Below are 22,528 nucleotides of genomic sequence, written 5' to 3' on the forward strand. Positions count from 1 at the left end.
AAGACAATGGAGCGGCATAGGTTCACTAAGGGTATAATTTAGCCTACCCAATCTTTACTAATAATGGTGAAATGTAAAATAAGGTTAAGCTTTACAGTGAGTACTGGAGGGCTAGGAGATAGAATAGAAAAATTTTTACTTGCTAATGGAGCATGTTTGATATGGGCTTCAGGGTGATACAACTGTAGAACCCCATACTTGTTTTCAGAACAGTCCTATGCTTCCACGCAGAGCTTCAAGCCATAGAAACTGCAACTCTTGGCCACTGTGATCACTGGAGCAGATGCTGGGAACAGCCTTCTCTACTACCCCTGCCAGGGATGGAGCAACATCAACTGCCCCTGAAGGAGTAGGCCCAACTGGGATGGGTAGGGGTAACCCCAGAGATGCTTCAGCAGGCCTTGCCTCGGCCCAAGCACGCCAGGCTGGGATCTGGGCCTCACCTAGGATATTAGGGAGACAATGTGTGAGACAATATCATTTATTGAAGCAACTTCTGCTGGTGTGAGAGACAAGGCTTTTAGCTACCCCAGGCTTGTATCTCACTAGCAGAAGTTGGTCCAATAAAAGATATTGCCTCACTCACCTGATGTCTCCTGTATCCAGGGTAGGGTGACCAGATGTCCTGATTTTATAGGGATAGTCCTGATATTTGGGCTTTTTCTTATATAAGTGCCTATTACCTCCTACACTCTGTCCTGATTTTTCATACTTGCTATCTGGGCACCCTAATCTATGGCCCAGTGTGGCTCCAGATAGCCCGGGCAGGCTGGGGATGAATCCTAGGGACAGGCCTTCCTTAAGGAACAGAGAAAGGGTGAAGTGCCTAGACCTGTCCCGTTAAATATCAAGGGTTGCCCTCCTGTTTCTAGCCCCACACTTTGCCCAATGGCCCCGCAGCTTTTCCTGAATGGCAGGTGACTGCTCCAATGGGCAGGGGGGCAGCGTGAGTCACGGAGCGGGTGTTTTAAAGCTTCCCTCCCAGGTCTGGTGGGCGGGTTCTTGTGGGAGTGTGTAGCGTATGGTAGGCGGCTCGATGAGATTGGCGTACAGATCAGCCAATGGGTTAGCAGGGCGGGCCGGGGCGCTACCTGTTGTCTAGGCGGCCGGACCGAGCTCAACCCGCGAGAGCGGGCTGTGGAGCCGAGTCAGCAGAGAACCGTCCCTTGGCCCGCTGCTGCTATGTTCCAGGGGCCGGAGGCCGAATCCGCCAAGCCCAGCTCTAGGTACTTGGGGTGGCCGGCTCAAGGGTGGTGGCGGGGCCCTGCCTTCCCCAGGGCGGGGCGCAGGCTTCTGCCCTGCGGGGGTGGCGGGGAGCGGCCCTGGGGACTGGGGAGGCCTCCTTATGGGCGGGCGTAGGCTGCGGGGTCGCTCCGGAGACGGCGCCCATACTCCCCTTCCTCCCCTTCGGGGGTGGTCCCCATACCCCCTTCCCCTGCCGCCAGGGGCGGAGGCAGGACGTCTGGGTTCTGTTCCCCGGGCTCCTGCGTGTGAACGTGGGCAAGGCTGGGTGACCTTGCACTTCCTCGGTGTCTCTGGTTGGTCCCAAAGGGCTGCCTGGAGGGGGCGAGGTGAGTGCTCGTTCTCGTTTAAAGGGGCCGGGTGCTTGGTTTGTATGGGGGCCTGTGGTGCACTGGGCTGGGCGTGGGGTGGCGGGAGGATGGGAAGGTCCAGTAGTTCAGATTACAGGAGCATTTGCAGGCTGCTATATGGAATGGGGTCCTATTGTGCTGGACAGTGTAAACATGTGTTCTGTGTGCTGGAGAACGTCCCGTCTCTCGTGACTGCCTGGATCACACCCGCCGCCAAAGCCTGGTAATGTGAGCCTCAGTGACTAGGGATCCTGACCCCACTCCTTGCTGGAGTCTTTCCATGGAGAATTACACTGCTGGGAGGAGAGTCAGATACTCTGCCCCTCACTGGTTCCCAGGATGGATTCTAGTCCTAGAAGAAGGGCCAGGCTATCTGGTGCCACTTCCCTCTACAGAAAGAAAATTGGTTGCATCCGATGAAGTGAGCTGTAGCTCATGAAAGCTTATGCTCAAATAAATTGGTTAGTCTTAAGGTGCCACATGTACTCCTTTTCTTTTTGCGAATACAGACTAACACAGCTGCTACTCTGAAACCTTCCCTCTACAGGTTTAACTTAGGCTGGCTTGTGGAAGGGGTCCAGATCATGCTGTTTGGTATATGTCTCTGGAGGGATCCCAAGTTTTAGAGTAGCAGCCATGTTAGTCTGTATTCGCAAAAAGAAAAGGAGTACATGTGGCACCTTAAGACTAACCAATTTATTTGAGCATAAGCTTTTGTGAGCTACAGCTCACTTCATCGGATGCTGCACGGGAGGGATCCCGTGCAATACCAACTTTATTTAAGTGGGCGTTGCATTTTTTTGTGAGCAAATACCCTTACAATGTGTCTGCACTTCTCCTTCCTTTGCAATAGGGCCACGTGGCTCTGTGATGTGATGGAAGGAGACTAGTTTTACTTTTTAATTTGCAGTTCAGTTTTCTTTTCTTTTTTTAATTATAAAATTATGAGGCCCCTTTCAGTTTATCTAACTTTCAAAGTCCAAAATAAGCTATAACTTGAATTTTGAAGGGCTGCCATGAAAACTGCACGCTCAGTGTAACCCCTGAAGAGTTTTCTGTTTTCAGGTTTGGCAGCTTGGGAACTGTTTTCTTTGTAACTCATAGGCTGTATTGCTGCATGGAGTTTGGACTGCAGGGATGAACTCTTCTAACAGGAAACCATGAAACTGTGGTTGCAGGAACAATCTGTATTGTGGCAGTGTTTACACTGTGTTGGGAAGGCAAAATCTTACATAAAAGTGCTATAGTTCTTATAAAGAACAAGACCACAAAAAGTAAATCATTTAACTGGCTCCATTAGTGTCTTGGTATGTCCTCATATGCTCTTCTTCACAGAAATCCCTCCCCCAGGTCCCGTGTTATGGTTTTTGGTCACTCAGGTGACCTCAAGCCATAACTTGGCTTTGTGTAAATAGAGCACTGAGATAAAGCGGACTCTTTCTAACATGGCTTTCTTATGTATATTTTGATTGCAGTTTAGTTCTTTTTAAAATAGCTAGAAAAATATAGCTCACCCAGCTGGAGAACTGATTAGCTTAGTGTTGTGACAAATTCAACCTTAAACTTGAACCTGCTACATCATGAGCAAAAGGCCTTACCTGTTGTGTTTGAGTCTGTAGCTAAAAATCACAGCAAATGGAAGGGGTTCAGTAAACTGGCCTTCACAGTGATACTAGGAAGTGTAAAAAAAAAAAAAAAATTAATGAAATGGGTGAAAACAAAAAGCAAAATGCAACTGAGGCTTGATTTGATGGAAGAAATTGCTCTGAACACAAAAGGGGAACTTTCTGCTTTTTTTCCCCCCACCCCTTGTAACAAACTGGAGCTACTTCCCTTTTCAGGAGATCTGAAATGCTGACATTTAATTTGTGTAACTGAAGTCAAGCTTCATAGAAATGGATACCTGGCAGCAGGCTATGAGGTGCTGCACTGAAAATAGACTGTTACCTGTTGCTTGGGTTAGATGTTGCTTTTATCATACACAGCATAGAAACAGGCTCTTTCATATCTTCATTTGTGTCTGCAGTATTGGAATCGGACAGTATTGTCTTATCCATATGAAGGAGATGCATTGCAGTAAACACTTAGCTGAGGTAAAACATAATTTAGAGTGGAATGAGGCTCTTGCAGTTACTCTTCCTTTCAAGCATTCTGAGATTTAAAAAAACAAACAAACAAAAAACCCTTAATTTAGGCTATGAACTAGATGATGACATTTGTTTCAAGATCTGGAGGCACTTGGTGGTAAAGGGGAAAGAACTGCATCATAAGGAGAAATGTCCCTATGGTTAGTCGTAACCTCCATAGATTCTTGTCTTTTCCCACAATTCCCAACTAAAGCATACTGTGTAACATGCTAACTTTTCCTTTCTGCTGCTCTGGGTTCCATCACATTGCTGATGCGGCCCCTTTCTTGTACAAGATAAACTTGTTACTCAAACGTAAGAGGTAAAGGCAGCTGACCTAGACATAGATAAAGCTACGGACTTACTACTCCAGGGGCAAGCTCTAGCTGTTGGAGCTTGTTGCTAGGCTTCACTAATCTGATTCTACTATAACCACCTCTCCATGCACTCATTCCTGTCTCCCTTGCTGCAGTCTTCTTATGGCTGCATTCTCTTTGTTGAAAGCTTGACTTTCACTGGACTACATCTGTCCACTGTAAACCCTCGAATGGTTAATGGAGTCTGATCTTTGGTGATGGGGTCACAAATTTTCTAGTTTAAGAAGTTTTTACATGGCCTAGGGCTGAAATGCTTGCTCTTATTTCCAACTTTAAATTGGAATTGTAGCAGAAAAACTGACATAAAGACACCAAAAGAGCTCTGGCAAAAAGTCTGATGCAGTTTGAAGGTTAACTTTATGAAATTTTTGTTGATTCAGACTTCCTTTTAGTCTCCTATTGCTCCTGGAACATCACAAATAACCACTAGCCATTCTGTTCTGTAGATGGTTTTGGTCAACCAAAAAAAGATGTATGGGACAAAAACTTATATAAAGTGGAATTAACTATCACCTGGCGCTCTTTTTTTTTTAAAGTTAGCCTCAATTTAACTTGAAAATTTGTGCTCAGTGCCATTTCAGTTTAATTATAAACTTTATCCTATTTCAGCCACTGACTTCAGTGTCCCTATGGATAAGATATCTTATCTAAATTTTACAAACTGCTGTAGGCAAAGAACAAAGTATTAAAAATACCTTTATTCAGAGCAGTGGGTGCTGTTGGGTGCTCAGCACTTTGAAAAACAGGTTAGTTTGTTTAGGTGCCTAAAATATGGACTTAAAAATGGGTGCCTGAAATTAGACTCTTAAGTCTTGGCCTTGGTCTTCTCCTTTTAAACCACTTCATCCAAAAGATGTCTGGTGCCATTCCAAACCCTGAAGTATTTCAGCTTTCTTGATTTGTGGATCCTTAATATATCAAAAGGTAGTGTGTGCTGCAGATAGAGCAAAGCTTATCACCTTAGTGTTCTGAGGTTTCTGGTGGCTTTCCCACAGAGGAGGCTAACAAGGCCCTGGACCTAATGTCTTGACATAGATAAGCATTTTAAGGCCCTGAAAACACTTATTGTAAGCACTTTGGGACAGGGCCCATCTTTGTTCTGTTTGTACAGCACCTAGTGCAACAGGTTCTTGTTCCGTGACTGAGGCTTCTAAGTGTTAACAGGAATTCAGGTATTAAATACACAAGCAGTCATACTGATCTCAAATAAGGGTGTATAAATGTGTACAGGATCAGAGCTGAAGATTCTTTTTTAATAAGAAACTCTGTGTAAAATCTGAAATTCTAACAATGAGGAAATTCTTGCCTCTGTCACACTGATTGTATTAACCATCTGGTTTCTAATTTTAAGACTATGACATTAGAAGAAAGAAAAAGTAGCAACAGCTAATCATTTGTTTAAATCAGACTTTAGTTAAATCATTTTAGCCATGCTCGAGATATCAAAGCATCCATGTGTAGTTAAACAAAGTTCAGAAATAGGACATTAGCATCTAGTTACACACTGCATATAAAGAAATAGCAAGTTAATTCAAATCAAAAGCTAGAGCACTGCGCTACAAACTCTGACTGAAATTGCAATTTGCTTGAGAATAAGCTTCCATCGGCAGGGTGCAGTTTGAACAGTTAAATTGTAGTAGGTGACTCTTAGTGTGATGTAGCCAAACTAAGACTCCACTGGGACAACATTATTTAAATGGGATAGAACTAAATGCTGCCTCATTCTTGAAAAGCACTGTTCTGTTCATCCAGTCACAGCACAAACTAAGCAGAATTGATGATGCACAGGGTGTATAGGGTGTTAGAATATAGATATTCAGGCCTGCCTTTAAAGGCTTATACTTTAAGAACTTAGGTGTATTTGTGTCTCTTAGCTAGTTATAGAGGTATAAAACAAAGAATCAGACTCACAAGTGCGCCTGTTGTATGGGCCTTCTCTCACTAGGATAGTCTGAAGCCTTGTTCTAGGTTAAGGCCTCTGGCTAAGCAGCAGGGGCAGCCATAAGCTGGAAAGCATATGGTCATATCCTCACATTCCAAACCAGTCACATTGAAATAAGGTGGTATTGGGCTGTTAGGTAGACGATCCTGTCCTGATAGTGCCCATCACCACCATATAAAGAAACAGATCTTAAGATAGTTAAGGAAAACTTAGTTTGATAGCATCCTGTCTGGCAAGAAATCACTTATCAGGGGTTGTGAAACCTTCATTTCCATATTGTTTTATCTTTATGGCCCCCCACTTTTCTATTGTTAATCTGTCTGGTTCTCTAATTGTTTCTGTCCGCTGTATAATTAATTTTGCTAGGTGTAAGTTAATTAGGATAGTGGGATATAATTGGTTAGAGAATTGGTTCAGTTTCAGTAAAATGATTGGTTAATGTATAGCTGAGAATATTACTATATAAACTGGGGTAAAACAGGAAGTGGGTGGGAAAATTGGAATAACAGAAGATTAGGGTTGGAAGAGACCGCAGGAGGTCATCTAGTCCAACCCCCTACTCAAAGCAGGACCAAACCCCAACTAAATCATCCCAGCCATAGCTTTGTCAAGCCGGGCCTTAAAAACCTCCAAGGATGGAGATTCCACCACGTCCCTAGGTAACCTATTCCAGTGCTTCACCACCCTCCTAGTGAAATAGTGTTTCCTAATAGCCAACCTAGTGCAACTTGAGACCATTTCTCCTTGTTCTGTCATCTGCCACCACTGAGAACAGCTGAGTTCCATCCTCTTTGGAACCCCCCTTCAGGTAGTTGAAGGCTGCTATCAAATCCCCCCTCACTCTTCTCTTCTGCAGATTAAGCAAGCCCAGTTCTTCTTCGAGTTCTTACTCATATCAATACCAGTTAGGTGTGCGTGTGCCACATCCACAGCTGTTGGAAAACTTTTCCCTAGCAGCTACCTGTCGGGCTGGCTGTGGAGCCCCCTGGAGTGGCGCCGGTATGGCGCTCTGTATATGACCCTGTTGGCCCGACCTTCCTTCAGTTCCTGCTTACCGCCAGTGACAGTTGTTGGAATAGTTGTCTCTTGCTCGCAAGTGTCCCACTAATCCCTAGCTCTTCTGCTAATCTTTGTACATAGTTACTCATTGTTAGTTAATAGTTCTCACTTAGTTGTTAATTGTAGTCTTTAGCGGTTGAGGGTGATTCCCCTCCAACACGCGCCCTGCAGGGCTCCGGAGCATGCCGTCCCAGGGCTTCAAACACTGTAGTTCCTGCACTAAGCCTATGCCCATGGGTCACCTCCACGACTCCTGCCTCCCGTGTCTGATTGATGGGCTTCTCCTGGACAAGTGCAAGGTCTGCAAGGCCTTCGAGCTTCACACCAGGAAAGAGAGGGACATTCGTCTAAAGCAACTCCTTATGGAGTCAGCCCTCTGTCCGCAGCAGGACCCGGCCCCAAGTGCCTCGGTGCAGAGTGCTCCTCCTGCGGTGCCGTCTGCGGTACCGAGAAAGGACTTGGCACGCCAACCCAGGGGCTGCTGGTCCCCCGGGTCCCAGAAGCGTTTTCCCCAGCACCGCTCTCACTCACTGGCTGCCTGTAAGAAACAGGCCAAGGGGAAGTCCCCCCAGCAGCCTGCCATGGACACTGCACCCCTGGAAGGGCACGGTGCAGGGAACGGGTCTATGGCCAACAGACTCTAGGGCCAGGCACAATCATCGCGGGCCCCTGTCTCCCCAGGATGCCCCGCGCTCCTGGACTCACCACGGCCGCAGGTGGCGGAGGTCATGATGCCTTCCACTCTGGACGCTTTCGAAGCCGCTAGGGGGCTCATAGAGATGACTGCGCCCAAGTTTCCAACCTCAAGGCCCCCACTTCCTCAAGGCATGTTACTGTCCAAGGGCAAGCTGGCATGTTTGGACCGTCTGCCCCCCCCCCCCCCCGACCAGGATCTCTGGTGCCAGGACTCCAAACCTCGCACCCTGAGTCCCAGCATCGCACCTATGCCCCGTGCTGGTCCCACTCGCGGCACTAGTCTCGCAGCCCTGATCCTTGGAGCCACTCCCGCTCGAGGTGGTCATCAGGGGATAGGTTGTGGTCCCGCTAGAGGTCGGGTCTCGCTCTGTGACCTCACGGCACCACTCTCAGCTCCGACCTCAGCCTGCACATTCCAGGCACCGCTCCCCAACACGGCACCACTCCCAATCCCGCTCATGGCAGCAGTCTCCGCTTCGACATTGTCCTTGATTGTGGTACTGCTGTACATCGCAGCATCGCTCCCCATGTCGCGGCACCGCTCCACATCCTGCAGTCACTCCTCGCAGCAGGACCACCCTGTACTGTGGTACCAGTAAACATCAAGACCCACGCTACCCTTCACGGTCCCTCAGAGGAGGATGCCTCCCTGGTGCAGTCTCGCACCACTCCCTCTTGGCCTTCCTGCTCGAGATCACCCTCCCTCAGATTGGTAGGGCAGCAGGAGCATCTGAGATGCCCAGATCATGGCAGGGGAGCCTAAGGCAGAATGCTTCAGTGCCCCAGTGGCAATCCTGGACTCCTTGGGTGTACCACGAGGCCCAGGGTGCCCCTCCTGGCGTCCCTCTGCCTTCCCATTTAGGATCTCGCCTCCCACAGGCAACCCTTAGCTGCCCACCTCAGGACCTGGACCCAGTCCCATGTGGAAGCTAAAGCCGGTGCTCGTGAGGACCTGGCCCCTGAGGATCAAGAGGCTGCCACAGAACCGGTTCTGCCAGTGGCTTCTTCCTCATTGTCCCCTGATGACATGGTGGCGGGCACTTCCACATCTGGACCACCACCCATGGACTACAGGGCCCTACAGGAAATTCTCCAAAAGGTGGCCCTGAATATGAACCTCCAGGTGGAGGAGGTGGTCAGAGAGGAAGACCCTATGGTGGACATCGTGGCACCAGAGGGGCCTGTAGGGTGGCCTTACCCATCATAAAGTCTATTCAGTCTAACGCCAAGACTGTTTGGCAAATGCCTGCCTCCATTGCCCCCAACGGCCAAAGGGGCTGAGCCTAAATACTTTGTTCCCACTAAGGGATACAAGTATCTTTTCACCCACCCTTCCTCATGCTTTCTTGTGGTGGAGGCGGTAAATGAAGAAGAGAGGCAGGGTCAGCAGGCCCCCGCTCCCAAATCAAGAGACGCTAAATAACTTGATTTGTTTGGAAGGAAAATTTATTCCATGGGGGGTGGGTCTCTCTCTCAGGATCGCTAATCAACTTGTGATCCTGAGCAGATACTACTGCAACTTGTGGTCCTCAATCCTGAAGTTTAAAGAGCTTCTCCCCTCTGAGTCACGAGTGGAGTTGGGGGCCATTGTGTAGGAGAGCAGGGCTGTTGCCCAGACTTCCCTCCAAGGCCACGGACTCTGCAGCATGTACTCTGGCATCTGGGATTGCAATGAGGCGCAACGCCTGGCTCCAATCCTCTGGTCTTCCCTCAGAGGTTCAGCAAACAATACAGGACCTTCCCTTTGATGGACAGGGCCTATTTGCTGAACAAACAAATTCCAGACTGCATAGCCTAAAGGACACCCAGAATACAATTAAGTCCCTTGGCATGCACACTCCAACGACCCAAAGGAAGTCCTTTAAACCACAGACCACCCAACAGTGGTCTTTCCCCCAGACCCAAACAGGACTTCTCCCGCAGGAGAAACACATATAGTCAGCACAAGCTGTCACGCCCTCCCTCTGGGCAGGTCCAGGGACAACCCAAACCCCCTCCGGGCCCTAAGCGCCCCTTTTGAAAGTGTGCACAAGGACAGATTACCAGTCCACAACCTGGCCATTCATCCTCCTTTCCTGAACAGTTTATCCCACTTCTATCGTGCATGGTCCCTCATTACATCAGACCGGTGGGTGCTCTGCATGGTAAAGGCAGAATATTCTATCCACTTCTGCTCCTCCCCATCCCCCTTGCCCGTCCCTCTTCAGGGACCCCTCTCATGAGCACCTTCTCATCTAGGAGGTCCAGAGTTTCCTGTAGGAGCGGTGGAGGAGGTCCCCCCAGAAGTTCAAAGGCAAGGGTTTCTACTCCTGATACTTTCTTGTCCCCAAAGCAAAGGGGGGCCTCAGGCCCATCCTGGACCCACAGGAGCTCAACAAGTTCATAGTCAGCTTGAAGTTCCTTATGGTCTCACTGAGCACAATCATCCCTTCCCTGGACCTGGGAGACTGGTACGCCGCCCTCGGTATGAAGGACGCTTACTTTCACATATCTGTCACCCGGGCTCACAGACCGTTCCTCTGCTTTGTGGTGAACAAGGTGCATTACCAGTTCACGGCCATCCCATTCAGACTGTGCACAGCTCCTCGCATCTTCACCAAATGCGTGGCAGGTCTTCTTTGCTGCCACCATTTGCATGTCTACCCTTACCGGGACAACTGGCTTCTTTGGGGCCGCTCCCATCAGCAGGTGGAATCGCAGGTGCAAATGGTCAGACACGTTTGAACTTGGGTATCATTCTCAATGTCAGCAAATTCATGCTCACTCCAACTCCAAGAATAGAGTTCATCGGAGCGGTTCTGGATGCAAATCAAGCGAGAGCATTCCTGCCAGAGACGCGTCACCTGGCCCTCTCGCAGATAATCAGCACCCTTTGCAGCTTCCCCACCACCACAGCAAGACAGTGTCTCAGACTGCTAGGCCATCTGGCATCCTGCACTTACATGGTTCAACATGCCAGGTTATGTCTCAGGCCTTTGCAGGCGTGTCTAGTGTCTGTGTACCACCCGTGCCGCGACAGCCTGGACATGGTGCTTACCATCCTGAGGCAAACCCTTGATCCCCTATGTGGTGGCTAGATTCCCACATGGTAGGCGCAGGGATTCCTTTCCACCCTCCCCAACCCACTTTGGCTTTGGTAACAGACTCCTCCGCTTTGGGCTGGGGAGCGCATCTCAGAAGCCTGACAACTCAGAGCTTATGGCTGGTAGAGGAACTGGCTCTACATATCAACACCGAAGAACTCAGGGCGATTCGCCTCACCTGCAAAGCTTTTCTGTCCTGCTTTCAGGGCCACTGCGTAGCGGCATTGATGGACAATACCATGACCATGTTTTATATAAACAGGCAAGGTGGAGCCCAATCATCTCCTCTCTGTCAGGAAGCCCTCCTACTGTGGGAATTCTGCCTAGCCCACTCCATTCTTCTCCAGGCCTCGTACCTGCTGGGTGTTTAGAACATGGTGGCGGACAGCTTGAGCAGACATTTCCCCATGCACGAGTGGTCAATTCTCCCGGACATCATCCATTCCATCTTTCACAGCGGAAGGTTCCCCTGAATCTACCTGTTTGCCACACTGGCCAACAGGAAGTGCCCAGCCTTTTGCTTCTTCAGGAGCCACAGTCCAGGCTTGATTGCAGATACATTCATGATTCCATGGTCCGGTCAGCTGCAATACACTTTCCCACCATTCCCACTCATCCACAAAGTGCTTCTCAAGGTCCGCAGGGACAAGGCGGACATCCTACTGGTGGCCCCACTTTGGCTGCACCAGTGCTGGTACCTCACCTTCATGGACTTGTCAGTCCAGTCACCGATACGGCTACTTCTCACTCCCGACCTCATTTCACAGAACCACGGTCGCCTCCTTCACCCGGACCTTCAGTCGCTCCACCTCATGCACTGGAGAATCGGTAGCTGAACCAGGCTGAGCTTGCCCTGTTTGGACCCAGTGAGGCAGGTCCTTCTGGAGAGCCACAAGCTGTCTACTAGGGTCACATGCAGGGCGAAATGGAAGAGGTTCTCTAGCTGGTGTGCCCAAAGGCAGTGCTCCCACTCCAGGCTCCCATCCCTTGTATCCTAGACAATCTTCTGTACCTCAAAGACAAGTGTTTGGTTCTTTCAAGGTCCACCTTGTGGCCATCTTGGCGTTTCACCCAGGTGATTCCAGATGCTTGGTGTTCACGCACCCCATTGTGGGATGTTTCCTGAAAGGTCTGGAAAAGATACATTTCCCCCGAAGAAGCCCCCTGTTCCAGCCTGAGATCTCAACCTAGTCCTCTTTCGCCTCATGGGCCCTCCCTTCAAGCCGTTAGCTTCTTGTTTGCTCCTTTTACTTCTCTTGGAAGGTTGCCTTCCTGGTGGCTATCATATCGGCGCGCTGCGTGTCTGAGCTGTGGGCCCTCATGTCTGAGCCTCTGTACGCTCTCTTTCATAAAGACAAGGTAGATGCAACTTAGACCTCACCTGGCCTTTCTTCCCAAGGTGGTCTCCCACTTCCATGTTAGCCAGGACATCTTCCTGCCAGTCTTCTATCTGAAACCACACAACAGCCCCCATGAACAGCAGCTGCATTTCCTTGATAGCAGGAGGGCACATGCTTTCTATATCGACTGCACGAAGCTGTTCTGCAAGACAACCCAGTTGTTCATTGCTATAGCAGACCGGATGAAAGGTTTGCCAGTCTCTTCCCAGCGGATCTCCTCCTAGATTACAGCATGTATCCGCACTTGTTATGACCTGGCGAGGGTTAGAATCCTAGAATCATAGAATATCAGGGTTGGAAGGGACCCCAGAAGGTCATCTAGTCCAACCCCCTGCTCGAAGCAGGACCAATTCCCAGTTAAATACTCCCAGCCAGGGCTTTGTCAAGCCTGACCTTAAAAACCTCTAAGGAAGGAGATTCTACCACCTCCCTAGGTAACGCATTCCAGTGTTTCACCACCCTCTTAGTGAAAGTTTTTCCAAATATCCAATCTAAATCTCCCCCACTGCAACTTGAGACCATTACTCCTCGTTCTGTCATCTGCTACCATTGAGAACAGTCTAGAGCCATCCTCTTTGGAACCCCCTTTCAGGTAGTTGAAAGCAGCTATCAAATCCCCCCTCATTCTTCTCTTCTGCAGGCTAAACAATCCCAGCTCCCTCAGCCTCTCCTCATAAGTCATGTGTTCCAGACCCCTAATCATTTTTGTTGCCCTTCGCTGGACTCTCTCCAATTTATCCACATCCTTCTTGTAGTGTGGGGCCCAAAACTGGACACAGTACTCCAGATGAGGCCTCACCAATGTCGAATAGGTTCCTCTGCCTGACATCACTGCTCACTCCACGAGGGCACAGGCCTCATCGACAGCCTTCCTGGCCCATGTACCTCTCCAGGAAATCTGCAGGGCTGCCATGTGGTCTTCAGTGCATACTTTCATGTCACACTACGCTACCATCCCGCAATCTTGGGATGATGCGGCTTTTGGCAGAGGGTTCAGATGTGGCCTCACCAGTGTCAAATAGAGGGGAATAACAACTTCCCTCAATCTGCTGGCCATGCTCCTACTAATGCAGGAATCATGCTTTCTGGAAATTAACCCCAATAAACATCACATTGTCCGCACTTCAGACTTCTGGTCTTTTGCTGCTTGCTGTCTGTGTGACAAGAACCCGGGAAGTGGGAGGGTGAAGGGAAAGTCCTCTAACATAAGGCTGACTCTAATCTTGCTTTAGCAAGTATACTGGTCTTCCTTCCCTTGCTTACTATCTCTAAGTTTACTTTGCTCAAATGGAAACTACAGATAAATTTACACTTTTATAGAAGAAAATGTCAAGCCAAAGGAAATGTTGCTCTGTATTAACATGAGGGTTATGTCCAAATTCTGGAATGTAACCCTTCAGGCCTGCATTATTACAGTAGTATAATGTCACAATGGGATTATATTCAGGCATATCCTGTTCAGAACCAGTATCTGTATCAAACTGTCAAACTAATTACTAGAATAACATTTTGAATATTTTATATTCTGGAAGAGGCAGATATGGCACCCCACTGCTGCTCAGTGTTGACTTACAAACGTTTGTCATAGTTTGGACCTTGTGAATTTTAGGTGAATTTTTTAATGATAGAACTGCACACAGTATTCCTAACTCTGGTCTGCTAATTCCAAATTATATAGTATAAAAAACTGAGCACTTTAACCAAATTTAATCTTAATTTTGGGGGATGGGGAGGAGTGTGGCAAACATGCTGAATGCAGTAGACTTCAGATAAGTTGGCATCTGTCAGTAACTGTTAATGTTCCACAACAGAGTATTGAAACCCCCTGGAGGAGGCTCTAGTAATCTGTTTGGGAGCACAGAAGAAGTTTCCTCTTCCAGCAGACCACACAGAATGGCATCTAGCATCTTTGGAGCAGCTGAGGAACCTCAGAACTTTCCAAAAAGAACAAACCCTCCAGGTGAGAACACCAGTTTCCTCAAGGAAACTACTGAGGAGAAGTAGTATAGCTGATTCTGGGTTGGCAGGTATAATTGGTTCTTGAACAAAGTTCATGTTCCAGCTCAGTATCCTGAAACAAAGTTACACTTTGAGCAATGTAGCAGATAAATATCAATGCAACAGCATTTTTTTGCTGTCCCTGTAAACTGTACACTACTGCTAGCTGATTGAGCTTGTGCACTAAACCCATCTGCACACCTGAATCAGGGAGCATTCAATCATGAGTTCTGAGTTTAGCTCTAAACTGAATTTGTGCTGTAAAATACAGTACTTTTTCTCCTGATGAACCATCAGTCTGACCTTGTTAAATATAGGGATTGGGGAAATCATTAATCCACCTGCTAGGCTTAAAGGACTTAAAACATTGAACAAAGGTACTGTGGGATAAGAGTTTTGGTAGTCTTTTTTTCTGCCTGTAGGCAGCAATGAGACTACTCTACTTCAGGGTTCTTATGACATGGACAGTCATTTTTAAGCTTGAAATAGAGCTGATATTGCACTGTGTAAACCATACACTAGGGTGATGTTTCTGCTTGCATATTTAGTGTGAGCTTTCGTTACATGGATAGTTTTAGTGGTGATAAGCTTGCCAGCAGTGAAATATGGGCATTAGGTAAATAGTTACCATTAGTCCAATATGGCAGCTATTAACTGTACAAACTACTGATGAAAACTTACTATTTGAAGTGAAATTACTGTACATAATTGAACAAAGCATGAATTAGAATGGCAAGTAAAGTTAGAGTGCTACACTGGACTTTACTATAGGCTCTTGGTTTTAAAAAAACATGTTACTAAAACCATAGGCAACTTTCCAGCCCTGCCTGTTTGCAGCCATTGAGATGTAAGTGCTCAAGACTATAAAGTAACTACTGGATGATGTCTAAGTCTGTGTCTGCATTGGCAGAACTCAGGCCTGTAGTTTTCTGGCCTAAGCTATAGAATAGGTATGATACCATCAGGTTGCCCAATCCTAGTAGGGAATTAGATCTCTTTCCTAATGTAGCCACCATGTAGTGTCAGGGAGGGGGAGCGACACTTGGAGGATCCATTCCAGAGACTTTTCCAGCTGAAATGGTGACATACACAAAGAAACTACTTCAGTTCTACCACATGTAAAGCCAAGATTTTTCTGAGTTCTGATGACAAAAGTCTTAAGTATTTTCAGAATATTGTAGTAAGCAAAATTCTAGGATTTCTGGATTTAAGGTACAGATTCAGTTAGTGATACCAGAAACCTCAAACTTGGATATTTGACTGTTTTTTAATCACCTTAGTTAAAGTTTTACAGGAAGTTAGAAGGGAAAAGTACAAAACAGTTAAAACCCTTTTCCAAGTAACTGTTAGTTACCTTGCAGGGGGGAAAGGAAGTGGTATCTTTGAGGATCCTAGCCCTGTCCAGTCTCGTCAACGCATGAATCCGCCTGGTGGGAAGACAAGTGATATCTTTGGGTCTCCAGTACCTGCCAGCCCTGTTCGAGCACACCCAAACAAACCCAAGGTATCTGTACTGCTGTGACTGTGAAAATGGGTTAGAAAAAACTGCTAATAGGGCTAACTATAATCTGGTAGTACATAGGAGCCTTGTTCAGAACATTAACTCTATGTGGCATGTTAGTCCTACATTATGCCTCAGGTAATGCAAAATTAGTCAGCACTGCCTCCACAACCCTCTTCTAGTCAAGTTGTTACTTGTTACTTTTGATAGTAAACTCATTTATGCTGCATCAGTTCTCAGTGTATTGCAGATTTTTGTACGTAAAAATGTACAGTTGCACTGTGGAGGTATGAGGGGGAACCCGGAAGCTTTCTCAGTTGGATAGAGGAGAACTGGTGCTTGTGTCACCCAGATAAGGTGTAGGAGGCTGTCTTCTGACAACCAGGAGGCATTTCAGGCTTTTGGAATTGGAAGGAGATGGATCTCCTTGTTCCTTTTTCCAGGTGGTGCGGACTTCAAATTTGGGAGGCGCTGAATTTGGGGCAGGAGGGATAGCTCAGTGGTTTGAGCATTGGCCTGCTAAACCCAGGGTTGTGAGTTCAATCCTTGAGGGGGCCATTTAGGGATCTTGGGCAAAAATTGGGGCTGTACGGAAACTGATTCAGGTACACAGTTGTGTCAGTCATAGGATTACTATGTGGCAATTTATTTGGCTGCATAATCACATTAGACACAGGGTCATAGCTATGAGCAAACATTCTTCTGGGGGGAATCAAGAATGTAAATATTTGCCACTTATGTACCATGTTCTTGCATAGTAGATTGGCTCCTGCATCTTGGCTGGTTAACTCTTTCCTTAAGTTGAAACTGCACCACTGGGTGAGTCAGCCATCATACTGGCAAAGTTCTCGAGTGGAGAGTCTTGGAAACATACTGTCCCTTAAACACTAGTGTTAATGGAACCTGTGCTCCACTAAAATTTCTGCTGAAGGGAAACTGACGGTAGTAGCTTTATTGCTTCTAAAGTTCTAGTTGACCAATGTTACTAGAATATGGTTTAAGAACATAGAACTAAACTTGAGGCAGGAGTCAGAAGTGATATTCTTTATCCCAACCTCTTATGCAGTCCTGCCAGTATTGACTCCCAGGGATTCTGGGATTTGGGTCATAGGAAGAAACTGAGAATTTTGAGGGTTGGGTGCATGCCTGCTCAGGGGTCTGGTGTTACTTTAGAGGGTGTGTTTTTTGCCTCTCTTCCTATCCTCTGTATTGGATGGTTCTGGGGTAGCACTGCTGTGCAGTTGGCTCCACTCTCTAGAAACACAATTTTGACCATCACTGGATGTGGGGAGAGTGGCATGAGGCATTGTAATTTGGGATGGAGCAGGGATGCAGTGAGAGCAGCAAGAGGAGGGGGATGAAATTATTCTGTTGGGTTTTAGGTAGAATTCTAGTCACTTGCTCATCCTCAGAGCATGCAGCCCAAATGTGTGTGCCCTCTTGCAACCTACTTTAAGCTCACAAGCCACTGATTGAGAAATGCTTGAGTACTCGCTTGAAAGAATTTACTCTGTTGGATAATGTGATGCTGTCTTTAAAGAGGGGGTTAAAAGTAAAAAAAAAAAAAAAATCTCTTAATGTCATTTTCATGCCAGCCCTTTCTGCTGGGGTGAAACTATTATAGAAACAGTAGAACAGTAATGATTTGATGTACTGGGCACTTTAATGAATTGTATTGATTTGACTGCAGCAGTCTTGGTGTGAGGAGATCCTTTGAAGCCATGCTGGCTCATCACAGCTGATTCCTGAATATGAGGATGGGTAAAAACTGTCCTTAAGGCTCATCTGACTCAGCCCTGGTCTACACTAGTGGGGGGGGGGCAATCTATCTAAGTTATGCAACTTCAGCTACGTGAATAAAGTAGCTGAAGTCAACATACTTAGATCGACTTACCGTGGTGTCTTCACCGTGGTGAGTTGACTGCTGCCACTCCCCCATTGACTCTGCCTGTGCCTCTTGTGGCGCTGGAGTACAGGAGTTGATGGGAGAGCGCTCAGGGATCAATTTATTGTGTCTAGACTAGACGCAATAAATCGATCCCGCTGGATCGAGCACTACCCGCCGGATCGGCGGGCAGTGAAGACATACCCTTAGTAATCCAAACTAGTCTGGGTACTTCACTGAGCATGTTTTTATTGCTGAGACACCCACTGGAGCACTGAAGAGCTTGCTGTTCTGGGTCTGAACACTTGCTGCTGTTTTTGGGCATCAGTGGGTACTTGTAGAAAAGAGTGTTGCAAGATAATGGTCTAGAATGGATATAGATCCAACGGTAGAAAGTCTTAAGGGTCTAATGGACTATTGCCATATCTTGCTTCTGTATATTAAGAGAGTTGTCTTGGTAAGACATACAGGCAGCCCAGCATAATGTGACGAGCACATGGGGATTGTGACATTATTGACATGAGCGGTGACCATATAGATCATTGTTGCAACCAAGGTCCTACAGTGGCACCAAATCTAGTACAAAGGAGGTCAAGTAAGGCGTCTATGGAACAGTTGTAATTTGCTGGTTATGATTATGCTGTCTGTATGTGTGTATCGTTTTTGTATTTGGTCAGCTTCCTGAGAAAGGAAACTTCTGAGTAATTGCCCAGTCAAGAAACACTTAACTGACCAATGGACTTTGGGAGATGACAATCCACATCTGAGCTTTCCTGGGAACGTCTCTCTATCAGTGTTATAGAGGGCGGACAATTTATGAGTTTACCCTGTATAAGCTTTATACAGAGTAAAATGGATTTATTTGGAGTTTGGATCCCATTGGGAACTGGGCGTCTGGGTGCTGGAGACGGGAGCACTTCTTAAGCTGTTTTCAGTTAAGTCTGCAGCTATGGGGATGTGGTTCAGACCCTGGCTCTGTGTTGCAGTAGGCTTGCATGTCTGGCTTGACAAGGCAGGGTTCTGAAGGCCCAAACTGGCAGAGAAAACGGGCTCAGAGGTAATCTCAGCACATCAGGTGATGGTCCCAAGGGGTTCTCTGTAACCGAACCCATCACAAGGATCACTGTCTCCTTAACGAACTCAATGCTACAGTTGCTCTTACAATGCCATTGCAGGAGGCTTCATGGAGAGCCAGCTGCAGCATTTGGCTCTTAATGCAGAAATCGCATTGTGTTGGCTTAAAGGATCCTTTAGGTCTAAGATTTAAGAAAATCTTGTAGTGGAGTAGTAGTTGACCTATACCCTATGAAGCCCTAAAACAGTTCTGAATTTATTGTAGGATCACATTGTCTTACAAGAGGCAGGAGATGCATCAAAGGAACTGAAAGGTAAGGCAAGAGAAACCTTTTTCTGAGATGCTGTGAAGAGTATTTTGTGTATGCAAAGAGGAACAATGAACAAGACTAATCCTGGTTTTCAGGACAACACAGTCAAGCAAGGTCATGGCTATAGAACTTCAAACTGGGGAGTCAGACTTTCAGTATCAGTTACATGATAGGAAGTGACCCTGAAATAACCATCTAACCTCTTCTATTAAGCTGGGTCACTTTAGGTAGGGTGTTGAAAATGGGCCCTATGCTAAGCTGATATCTAGATATGGGAAGTGTCTGTCTTGATACCTGCCCTCCCAATGTCTCCTAGATGGTCTGTCTGTTTTTATAGGAGACTATTTTTGTGCTTGTCTATAAGGGGAACATAAATAATTGTTGAGAACAAGATAGGAGAGTCTTGGAAGAAGTAGGCCTTGAGCAGGAAAAGTGCAGGCGTAGAGGGAGACTGTCAGAGCAGGGGCAGCATAAGTGAAGGGGGAAGATAAATGTAGGGGAAGGATGTTAGGGTTGGAAAGAGGGAAGAATATACAGGGCTATTGAAGATGAGTGCATAAAAGGCAATATTACTGCAGTGCAACCATTCTAACCTCCCTTGTCATCACACAGCTACAGAAAACAAACCACAGATGGAAGACAGAAGCGAGAAGAGAGATCTTGGGAAAGAAGAGCCAGGCCCCAAGATAGATGATCATGAACCCAGACTGGGGCCAAGGCCACGGTCACACAACAAAGTCCTCAATCCCCCTGGTGGCAAATCCAGCATTGCATTTTATTAGGAACGTTCACTTTCACTAATGGAGTCAGCACAGAAACTTTATCTATGAGTTTTCTGTTTTCAGACACTTGTATGGGGACAGATGTTTTAGGCAGGAGGATGGGGGCTTTAGTGACTCATCTAATCCAAATGGAGGACATCTTGATGTTAAGACTTCTGTAAAACCTGTTAGTTATGGTGCTTATGGAAATAACTGAAGACTCTTATGTGCTAGACAGCACAGGATTCAGCGGGACAGTAGCTTAGGTAGGTGCAAGAGGAGTGTCCCTTTGTGGTGGGCAATTAAAAAAAAAATACTCTTAAGCTTGCAGCCATTTAGTAGCTCAGACTCTTGGACCTAAGCATTTAGGTACAGTCAGCATGGTGAAATTTCATCCCAGTGGATGGGGACTCGAGTGCCAGGCCTGGCACCCATCTAACTGAACCTAACAAGAACTGATGCTCTTCCCCTGGGCAGTGTATCCTAACCTCAAGAAGCTAAAAATGGATCTGCAACCACTTTAATATAAACATACTCCATCCTAAGTGGTGTTGCTGGGTTCTGAAGAGTTCTGCTTAGTGCTTGGCCATAAGAAGAGGCTTCCTCCCCAGGTTTATTATTTTATAACTCTCATTATTCTGTGGCAATCTCGCAAGCCATCAAGTTGTGTAAACTTTCGGAGCACTTCAGTAATAGTCTGTGCTGATACATATTAGCTCTTGATAAAGGAAAAATTGTAGTCTAGTGTTCTGTCTCATCCAGGCACTCCTGGAAAGATCTTATTTCACTGATGTCATGCAAGGGTGCCTCCAGCCTTCCTGGTAGGGAGGGCGGTGATTTGGGCACGCAGAGTTACATCTATTGAAAGAACTCTGACAAACTACAGCAGTGTATAATTAGATTCTGGAAACTGTCCCAGGAGATCTCTAGTGAGCCAGTGTCCCATCACCAGCCTCTAAAAGCCTTCATGTAATGATGCTTTAGCTTCTGCAGGGTTTTTTTTCTCCCTCTGTCTTGGAGAAATAATGAACTGTTCTGCTTGTATCCCCCAGTAGCTTTGTTTTTTGTTTCTGTACTGACTCTGTTAGTGAAACCTCTGTTTTGTTAGCTGTGGGTTGCCTTTGACTGCCTCAGTTATTCTTTGGTAGTGTGGACAATCCAAGTTGCTCATCCACACATACTCTTGTAGCTATCTTAAGACTGTTAGTCCCTGTTCATCGTCTTGGGCCAGTCTAGGGAGCACTGCAATACTCTTCTGGCACAGTGGCTGTTTTGAATTATGTTTGCAAGAATGTGCATTGTTTTCTCCAATTAGCTATGTGGGGTTAGGGGAGGGCTCTCAAATTTCAGTTGTTAATTCTGACTGGACTTTCCTCAAATGTATCTGAAATATCAGTATTTGATAACATTAGGTGCTTAGATTGTTGGCCACTTGTAATAGTAATTTTTTTAAACTACCTAACTCATTACATATAGGAGTTATTCAGGTACAGAGACCAAGTGGCCTTATCTACACAATGGCTCCACATACCAGTAGCTGTTCTAGCCCAGGTTCACTGAAAACTATTTCTGTGACAAACTATTCAGAAGAGTTGTCTCTTAGCTAAGTGCTACACCAGCTTAGAGGTCATAATGATTATTAAAGTGTCCAACAAAGATGAATGACTAACTGTACCACAAAGACTTGCAGCTGCCTTTTAACTTACGAAAGTGAAAATCCCCTTTTTGTAGGGTGGAAGTGACAGGAATCTTAATGCTTCCTGTACCTCTTCCACAGGAGACTTGGCGCTCCTGCTGTTGGCCCCCTCCAGCTGTAAGAGGATGCTGATCAGTATTGAGGGAGTGTGAGCCCAATACGTCTGTTTTTAGATTCATATTCCCCTAATATAGCAGTTTCCTAGTTGCTATTCCTATTTTGCTTATTTGATCAAGTCTGTAAGAGCTCCCCTGTCGCCTTCTGCCTTGTTAGTGTTTAACTTCACTTTCCAGTATGAGCTAGGCTTTTCAAAAGGTTAGCAGGTAGGAAAGACCAACCAGTCTGCTCTTCTGCCTTCAGCTTTTGTATTGAAGGGTTTGTCTGTGGGCAAGTCAGTGAGCTTAGACTCAAAGCTTGATATCTTATAGACTAACTGGAGCTGAAATACTGAGAGATGCAGTTGTACAGTGCCTGTGTTTTAAACAGCAGTTTCCAGCTAAGTCTTAAACTACTATGGATTTCTGTCTGCATGTGTTTGGCTAACATTTCCCATACTGGCATACACCCTGTGCTCAGTGTTTCAAGTTTAAGTTTGATAAGGACACATCTTTTTCTTTTTCTTTTTTTTTAGGAAGAGGAGTGGAACTTGTATTAATGGTTAAATCATGGACTTCTTAATAAACCACAGTATTTTGTTACTTCACTGGGTACTCCTGTAAATAAGTCTCCATTCTAGTTTATAGCGCAAACTACCCTGTGATCAAATTCCATATAACATTTCTTGTGTAATATAGTGAGCCTTCTCAAGCACCTCTACTTCCTACCACAGTTATTTTAAAGGTGCTCCACCCTCTGACATGGGGTGGCAGGCCAGCCTCCCTCCCTGTTGCAGAGGCAACCTATCCTAGAGCAGAGGTGGGCAAACTACAGGCCACATCTGGCTCGTGGGACCGTCCTGCCCGGCCCCTGAGCTCCTGGCTCAGGAGGGTAATGCCCGGCCCCTCCCCTGCTGTCCCCCCTCTCCCAC

At 46.6% G+C, this 22,528-nt stretch overlaps 1 protein-coding gene across 1 annotated transcript; it reads left to right on the plus strand.

Annotated features, from left to right (window-relative positions):
* The first annotated feature begins 1,059 nt into the window (after positions 1–1,059).
* Positions 1,060–22,204, plus strand: JPT2 (Jupiter microtubule associated homolog 2). The gene is made up of 5 exons (XM_073362973.1): positions 1,060–1,226; positions 14,087–14,235; positions 15,635–15,777; positions 18,999–19,047; positions 19,657–22,204. The coding sequence occupies exons 1-5, from the start codon at positions 1,183–1,185 to the stop codon at positions 19,824–19,826; spliced, it is 555 nt and encodes a 184-aa protein (XP_073219074.1). The 5' UTR covers positions 1,060–1,182; the 3' UTR covers positions 19,827–22,204.
* The last annotated feature ends 324 nt before the right edge of the window (positions 22,205–22,528 follow it).

Source organism: Lepidochelys kempii, chromosome 10 (genome assembly GCF_965140265.1).
Source record: "Lepidochelys kempii isolate rLepKem1 chromosome 10, rLepKem1.hap2, whole genome shotgun sequence".
Lineage (NCBI taxonomy): Eukaryota > Metazoa > Chordata > Testudines > Cheloniidae > Lepidochelys > Lepidochelys kempii.

What these genes read in the sequence shown, in the direction of transcription:
- JPT2 (XM_073362973.1), top strand. Translation starts at nt 1,183, where the DNA reads ATGTTCCAGGGGCCGGAGGCCGAATCCGCCAAGCCCAGCTCTAG. An exon ending in CACACCCAAACAAACCCAAG is followed by an intron (nt 15,778 to 18,998) that starts GTATCTGTACTG and finishes AATTTATTGTAG; the next exon opens with GATCACATTGTCTTACAAGA. An exon ending in TGCATCAAAGGAACTGAAAG is followed by an intron (nt 19,048 to 19,656) that starts GTAAGGCAAGAG and finishes GTCATCACACAG; the next exon opens with CTACAGAAAACAAACCACAG.